The sequence below is a fragment of the Electrophorus electricus genome, chromosome 18 (assembly GCF_013358815.1).
Source record: "Electrophorus electricus isolate fEleEle1 chromosome 18, fEleEle1.pri, whole genome shotgun sequence".
NCBI lineage: Eukaryota > Metazoa > Chordata > Actinopteri > Gymnotiformes > Gymnotidae > Electrophorus > Electrophorus electricus.
The window spans coordinates 8,312,705-8,320,807 of NC_049552.1; the positions used below are offsets into that span (position 1 = coordinate 8,312,705).

The following is an 8,103-nucleotide window of genomic DNA, read 5'->3' on the forward strand; positions in this document are numbered from 1 at the left end:
TATGAATATAATTTTGGCAGTCATAAATATTTTATTAGTAATAAATATGAGTAGAATTTTGGCATTAAAAATGTTGGCAGTCACCATTAAGCAGCCATGGCTGAGGAATAACCTTTTTTTTTTGTTTACCTTCCCAAATCTTGTTTGAAAAACATAATTCTATGCTTAATTTGGAAATTCAGCAAACTCATATGTGAAACTTTTATGCTGTGTCATTTTATGTTGGCATGCATATTGAAAAAATATACAATGCTCAGCTGTCATTGGTATTCGATTTGTAGGCCAGATTAATTTACTGGAGGACCTAAACCTCCTACAGGGATTTTTTATCAGAGTTCTCACACTATGCTTGTTTTTAGTACAGCTTTATTAATATATTTTTTAATAAACAATTTCAGACGTATCAAAAATGTAGTAAAAACATTAGACTGAATTATTTCAATTGCTCCATGTGTTCATTTTTGTACTATTATCTAGCTAACACAAATCTCCTTCGGCTTGTCAGTCTTTCCAAAACATCCATAGTACAAGGGCTAATACACATTCTGGTTAGATCAGATTCAGTAAAATATTGCATTTCTGGTTTCAGAACATAACCATATCTATTGGAAATGTTTTTTTTTTAAAATAAAATCCTTTCTTTGTTCTACTCTAATTGCTGTAGTTTTACTGGTCCCACAAATGGAGCAGGCACACAATTATATACAAACACGCAATGCCACATTACAACAAAGAGGAGGAAACACAGCAGTCAGGAGCAATGCAATGCTTTCACCAGATGCAGTGTAGTGGAACTGATTTCTTTTTGTCTAAATAATAATACTGATATGATAGCAAGTTATTCCAAAAATTACAGTGGGCAGTCTGTTTACAAAGTGTGGTGGCAACTCACACGCCTCTTACACTGATGCTAGACTCACAGAAGCTTTCAGTGTCAGCAAATGTTTGGCTAAATTATAACCAGCAACATGCTGGCAGGTTGGTTATCTACTAATAAGTGAATGGGTTACATATGTATTTATGTCTTTAGTCTTAAGTGCAGTAAATCTGGTTTAGAGAACCAAACCTGTAGGTCAAACAGGTTTGTGGTCATAGGGTTTCACTTTGCTTAGCAGCTGAATTTGCTGTTTGATTTATACAGTGGGCACTAGACACTTAAGCACATCAAAATGGCTTATACCTCACTGTATAAAGGTTAAAGAAATTCTATATTAGGCTTAAAGATTCATTTACACTAACAGATGTCTCTATCTGCCTTTAAGGCTGCCAGTGATCAAATAGATATAGTCAGCAATTTTCTTTTGTTTCACACAGCATAGAAACATAATACTCCATATAAATGCTGCTTCCAGGCAAGTAAAAAAGATCATTATTAAAAAAAAATCAAAAACACATACAACACAGACACCAGATGTATTTTGGTGGTGCCTTATCTCTGCCCAGTGGTACTTTGTAAGTGACATACACTCTAAAATGACCCTTGGTGGCAGTAGCTGTTTTAGTGCTTTTGAGTCTGTTAGAGTGTATGAGCTTTCATTTAAAAGCCCCAGTTCCCACTCCATAATAAATGGTCCAGACGTTTTGGATGAGTCAGAGATTTAAGAAAGTCTGATTAAGAGAGCTTCAGTCAAAGTATTTAGGAATTTGAATTGGTACTATATAGTGTTTTGTAGATTGGAGCATGGTCACAATAATCCAGCTTGCCTTGAAAGCAAGAGCTTTGTCCACACAGACAGCCAGTCATTTGATATAATCCGTATTCACACTTTTATTTCCACTTGAAATGTCTATTAAGGTCCATGTGTCCTTCATTGTGAGGGGTCTAGTTATGTATTAGGGGGGCACATAGGGCGGAGGGCACCTGTAGGCTGTCATATTCTTAGGTCGAGAACCTCTGCCTTCCGTGGGGATAGTAAAGGGAGGCGGAGGTTGATAAGGGGGAGCATTGGGGTCATCGTCACTGAGAGCGATGTACTCCTCCAGGATCTGGTGGTTGAGCAGAGACCCCTCTCCACAGGCAGAGCTGGGGTATTGAGGAGGAGGCAGCGGGGGCTTCTCCTCACGCAAGATCAGTGGCATGCTGGAGGAGGGGGGTGATTTAGCATCATCTAACTCATCTGCAAAAATAATTGGAACACCCTTTTTAATGAAGGTGGCCTGTTCCTCTGTGGTCAGTTTGCCACGCCGTTTCTTCCTGTAGCAAATCATGGCAATGAACCCAGCAGTGAGCAACAGTGCTGCCACCACAACCGCAGGTATAACTGTGTGCAAGTAAACATCATCACTGCTACGCCAGCCAGAGCCAGATGACGGCGTGGCTGAGGATGGCACTGGAATGGAAATTTCTCCCATAGAGACGGGGATGAATACTTCACCTGGTGGCACAAATGAGAACCTTTGGCATTTATTGGCCCCACGAACACTGATGTTGATGGGTATGAATTCTGGCTCCATGGCATTGTAGAATAAGGAAGTGGGATGTCCCTGACCATCTGAAATCCTACGACACATCGCCTGAATCTGCTCTCGTGGGCAAGGGTTCTTGGGCAAGCTGCTGTTGGTCCACTCCACCAGGATTGAACCTCTGGAGATGTTTCTTAAAGTGACAGAACTACTATTGCGATCTCCCAGGGCAGATGCAAGTTTCTTGCTTAATAGGATTCTTTTGTGGATGTCACTGGTCAGTGTTTTGGGCTCCCCATGAAAACGAGCAGTAAAGACAACTGGTGACAGGTCATCAAATGGCCAGCGGTTAACATGTACCTCAAAAGCATCTGTGGTGCTTGAATCTTCCTTATCTGTGGCAATCATAAAGAACTCATGTTGGCCAACATGGCTCTGGTCAGGGAGGCCATACAGCAGCTGACTGGTACTATTAAACTGAATCCAGGAGCCCTCATCCACTGCTTGATTTTGACTCTGACGCAGTGACAACCGCAACTTTTCTGTGCTTCCATCTTCTTGATCAAAGAATGTGTCAGCTGGAATCTTCACCTCAAAGTATGTTCCAACCCACACATTAACTTCATCAATAGGGTTATGGAGCTGAGGTTTCTGGTTGATCAAAGGGTTGGTGCGCCTGGAAGGTTTAATTGTAGTTTTTGGTTCCCTGGGTATAGGTGTGGTCTTCTGTTTCTTGCTCTTTTTTGTGGTGGAGGTCTTGGGTCGACGAGTGGTTGGAGGGGTGGCAGAGACAGTAGGTTCCACATAACCAGGATGGGTCAGTGTCGGCTGCAGGGAGAGAGTGCTGGTACTCCCCAGAATTCGAGTGGGCAGAGGGTGGCCCAGCACGGGTGTATAAGCCACCTGGTCCCGAATCCGGATGGTAGGTTTTACTGGCAATGGCAAAGGACCACGGGCAGGGTTTATCAAAATATCTGTAGTGGGACCAATGAAAGGAGATGTGGGGCTAGGCACAATGCGTTCTGCAGGTTCTGGATAAATGGTAGGGGGAAGTTGGGATGGCACAGGCGTTGGAGTGTTGTGGATCTGTCTTCTAATTCGCTTAAAAACTTGTGGTTTCTTATTGACAATGTACCAGCCAACCACTGGAAAGCCTAGCAGAGCTGACATAGTTCCATCTTTGGCTGGTAACTGGACTGCACTAATGTCTGGTAGGTTGCTCTGATCAAGTGCACAACCTAGTTTCCATGACAGAAGTGCACCATTTTCCACCACCTTCTTGGCATTGCCTGGCCCGGCCATGAAGGCAGTCATGTCAAAAAGACGGTTGTTAACAACAGGCATGACTCGCATCAGCTCCGGTGGAACATTGGCAAAGAGACTCATTTTTTGTAGCAGTGCTAATCGCTCTCTGGAGTTCATTTTTGTGAGGTCAGCATCCAGGATTATAGTTAGGACAGTAACTGACTGGCCACTAGAACAAACACATGTTGCATTAAACTCTGTCTGCAGTGGCAGCAGAGAAGGATCTGTGTCTTCTGGATTTACTGTGATTGTAAAGAGCTCTGTTTGGTGTGTGTGAATGTATGTGCTACTCATTTTGCTTCCACTGAGAAGCAGGTGACCGTGTATACTGCCGTCACGACTTTGCAATCCTGCTGGAGACAAGCTGAATCGGTACAGACCTTTATCGCCCTCTAGTGGCAGACCCTGCAGAAAACAGAACTCATCATCCCAATAAAGCCAAGCAGGAATTGTTGCTCTGCCATCCTCAAATATCTGTAAAGAGCAGAATAAAAGGGAAAAAGAAGGATATTGAGCATCCTCTCCTGCCCCTTTCATTGATTTAACAGATAGAAGTTCTTTGGCCTGGTAGTCAGTTTTCTCAGTTTTAGTGTATGTTTACCTATTTTATTTAGTTGACTTTCTCATCATAATTACGTATCAGTACACTACATATCACAGAGGGCTGAAGTTATACACATCCACTGTATGTGTATAAAGTTAAGTCACTTTTTGTAAGTCACTGGTGAGGTAGCTCTGTTGTGTGGAGAAGCACTTCAGTGCCAATGTATAGATGTATATGCGCAATAGCATAGTAAGAGTGCCATGCTGCCAGGTTTCTCCTAGGATATCACTATATATTGTCGTCAACCACAGAGGGCACTTGGCAAAGTTGGTCTTTTAATCTGAATAAATACTTTTTTTTTTTTGGTCAGATATAGGCAAATCATTAACCATCTCACATCCAGGGATCACTACTCTTTTAATATATTGTAAGGCATATTACAAATGCTATATGTAGCAATATAATCACAGTATGATATTTAGGCAAAAAATCCCACAGCTCTACACTGAATCCAGCTAATCAAGGTCTTATGAAGCAAATGAATACCACAATCAGTTTGGGTATGATCAAAGGACTAGGTAATCTCATTTTGTGCCTAAATTAGAGGTGGAAAATATATTTAAAAATATATATTTAAAGACCTTATCACAGCACACAGCGTGCATTACTAGATAACTTTTTCTGAGATTTACTAAGTTAACTATAGAGTAAGAATGATTTTTAAAAATCAGGAACAGGTAGAAAAAAATCAAGCACTAACATAGCTAAAGCATACAACACTGATGAGCAAACCATTGTCCAAGGCTATGTGACCCCCACATCAGTTAATAAACTGAAAATGCAAAAGATAAAGTATTCTCATGGACCTCTAGACATGAATGGCTACTGGTCCCACAAAATCAGTCTCCAGTTAAGGTTCACCGTAGTGACATAATGCTTTTAGAAACTTACTAAGTCATGGCAGTCAGATGACTCCACTGGGATCTTCATCCGGAACATCTGGCCCACCACTGCTATAGACTCAGAACATCCAGAAGACTGGGCTGTTGCCGCTCTGGATGTGGATGTCTGTATGTCTGAGAGCAGGGCGGAGTGCATAGAGGCTTCTAGTTCTACGATTATGGGCTCCGATGCCAATGTCACAGCACATAGCAGTAAGAGCCCCCACATACTCGCATGCACATTTTGCATTCTGCAACCTTGCTGACTCATCCTGTTGTCAGGGCCAGGCTAAAGGAAGACTCAGTTCCTCTTCCTTGCCTCCAACTCAGCTGTCTCTCCTCTCTTCTGTCTCTCCTGTGTCATCCATACAGTCCCCACAGTCTGAGGAGTAGCCGATGTTGCACAGCCATAGAGTCCTAGCGAGGGGGAGAAAAAACTTATTTAGCAGATAGTGGTTACCACAGAAGACAGTTCTTCCAAACTGATCATGGAGAGCCACAACACAATACAATGTTTAGTGTTTTCACTTCTCCAACACAACAGATTACTCTCATTATTCAATCATTAACATTTTTTGTAAGATAAACCAGGTATGGTATGGCAAGAAAAAATATACAGCTGTATTTTCTGAGGTTTTCTGGAATTGAAGTTGCAGGTCCCTTTATATAGTATTATAGTTTAAGTTTGATGTATAATTTTCAACATCCTAGCTAAAGCATCATCCTGCAACTCTGCATAAGATCAGGAAAACATATCTTTGACATATGCACATAACAGATGAGCACTTGCACTTTCCTTTGGGCAATTTAAAAGTTAATAATGTAAGGCAACCTGCCGCTTTACAAATCCTCATTCTAAATATTTAATGTATATGGATCATTGAATATGTGGACAATGTAGGATAATATGATATTTTCAAAAGGCTATTCTTTTTTGTTGTAACTGTTATAATATTATATATTTATAGTATTGTTATTAGTATTATATTTTAATTGCTACAATATTACAATAACCAGTGAGTACAACATGTGTTTTAATGTCACCAGCTTATACAGTTTATACTTCAGTACCTAAGAGTATTTTCCAACCATCAAAATTGTCAAATTGTGTTTTCTCAGCAGTTGCAATTTGTTCTGTACATTTTGAATAATACAACATTGGTTAAGGCAATGCATAGCCATGAGACAACTAACAGCTAATTCTCCAATTCTAGCTACAGAACATTTTATTATCCTTTGATCTATGCAAAAATAATAATAATGACATTGTATTTAATTAATATTAATATATAAATACTAGTTTGTATGTCAAAGATGAAATTTATATTGTTAAAATGTGTTTAAACTACGTATTCAACAATAGATTTGTCATGGCTATGGATAAAACATTCAGCTTTATTTAGTCTTAACTAAACACACACACACACCTCATATATATATATATATATATATATATATATATATATATATATATATATATATATATAAAATAAAACTTCTGTGCTAGTTCACCAGTTCACCACTCCAATACAGTATCATCGTTCGAACAAGTGACTTCCCAATCGTCGTTCTTGTACAGCTATTTTGCAAGCAGCAGAACGCACAGAAACACAAGTTTACTGAATATAAACACGGACCGGTTAAAACCATGAATGTCGATGGAAATTCTCATATCCACACGGACATGTCGTTTTTTAATTAAATTAAATTTTTTAGTCCTCGAGTACAATCATGGGCCGCTGCCGCAAAAGGCCCACTAGCATTGCTTCAAACTGCATGCAACCTATTAAGTTTACGAATAAACATTATGAAATAGTACACCAAATAGTTACCTCATTGCATATTCGTTGAAGGACAAAATTACGGATGTCTATGCGTCACTAGTTGGCTTGTTAAGAAACAATCAAACCACCACGAAAAAAAAATTAACATCGAAATGCACCTGCCCCAATGGGAGAAAATCTACGAATTCAGTTAACGGAATTAAATCTCTACTCAACAACTCAACACGAACACGCAGAAATCAAAACGTATTTACACTTACATCATATTATTCCACTTTCTTTTTGCCTTCCTTAATGGTCCATTTTCATCCTAAGGACGAAGACTAGAGAATGTCTATTGATGTCAACCTCTCGTGTGAAGGATGCGGCAGTCTTGAGCAATCGATCTATGAGTGGATTACAGGATAGTTTGTATTAGGGCCGTTTTGAGAAAATGGTGCCTAGGCGTTTGGAATGATGGCAGTGAAATTGATAGACATAGCAAAAAATAACAGCTCTCAGACCGTTTACAACTAGGCGAGTTAACGGTAATGTTTTAGATCCTTAAAATAAAGCGACAAAACACATCATAGAAATAAACAAGCTTGGATACTTCGCTTCTTCTGAAAAAAAATACTGTCCCATTTCTGTCATTTTAATTTTATTTATTATTTCTTTCTCGTTGCTGTCTGACGACGGAAGATCTAATTGGTGTGTAAACTAATGTGTGCTTCTGTGTCTTCCTGAAATATAGCATATTTTACTGAATCCACGTACATATTTAAATAAACTGAAATGTGTCTAAAAAAACAGGTTGTCCAAAAAGATTTATGACAGACTGCTTCCGAAAGCTTAATTGACACTGAGTTGTAGGGAAGCTTGTCAAATATTTGTGATTATAGCTCACATCAAGATGATTTGTAGGGGTTTAAGAGAAGCCTTGATCAATTTAAAGAGAACTGGTTTCTTATAATGTAACATAGACCCCCGACAGCTGCTGATAGTCTTTCCTAAGAGATCAACATCATGGGAGAAAAGTGATATACTTTATTGCAGAATTAAGCCTACTACATACAAACACTTAACTGAAGTCAGATAGGGTTTTATAGTGCTGTTAGTGCCATTCAACATTTCCATCTTCTTTGAC

The 8,103-nt window shown here is 39.4% G+C and overlaps 1 protein-coding gene across 1 annotated transcript; it reads right to left on the reverse strand.

Moving 5' to 3' along the window:
* Positions 1-349: 349 nt before the first annotated feature.
* Positions 350-7,337, reverse strand: LOC113578874 (dystroglycan-like). Its single transcript, XM_027012382.2, has 3 exons — positions 7,238-7,337; positions 5,204-5,610; positions 350-4,182 (listed from the first exon to the last, which is right to left on the reverse strand). Exons 2-3 carry the CDS (start codon positions 5,462-5,464, stop codon positions 1,834-1,836), a joined length of 2,610 nt encoding a protein of 869 aa, XP_026868183.2. The 5' UTR covers positions 5,465-5,610; positions 7,238-7,337; the 3' UTR covers positions 350-1,833.
* Between the last annotated feature and the right edge of the window lie 766 nt (positions 7,338-8,103).

Coding starts and splice junctions, on each gene's coding strand:
- LOC113578874 (XM_027012382.2), bottom strand. CDS start 5,464: ATGAGTCAGCAAGGTTGCAGAATGCAAAATGTGCATGCGAGTATGTGG. Junction 4,183..5,203: donor CATCTGACTGCCATGACTTA/GTAAGTTTCTAA, acceptor TGCTCTTTACAG/ATATTTGAGGATGGCAGAGC.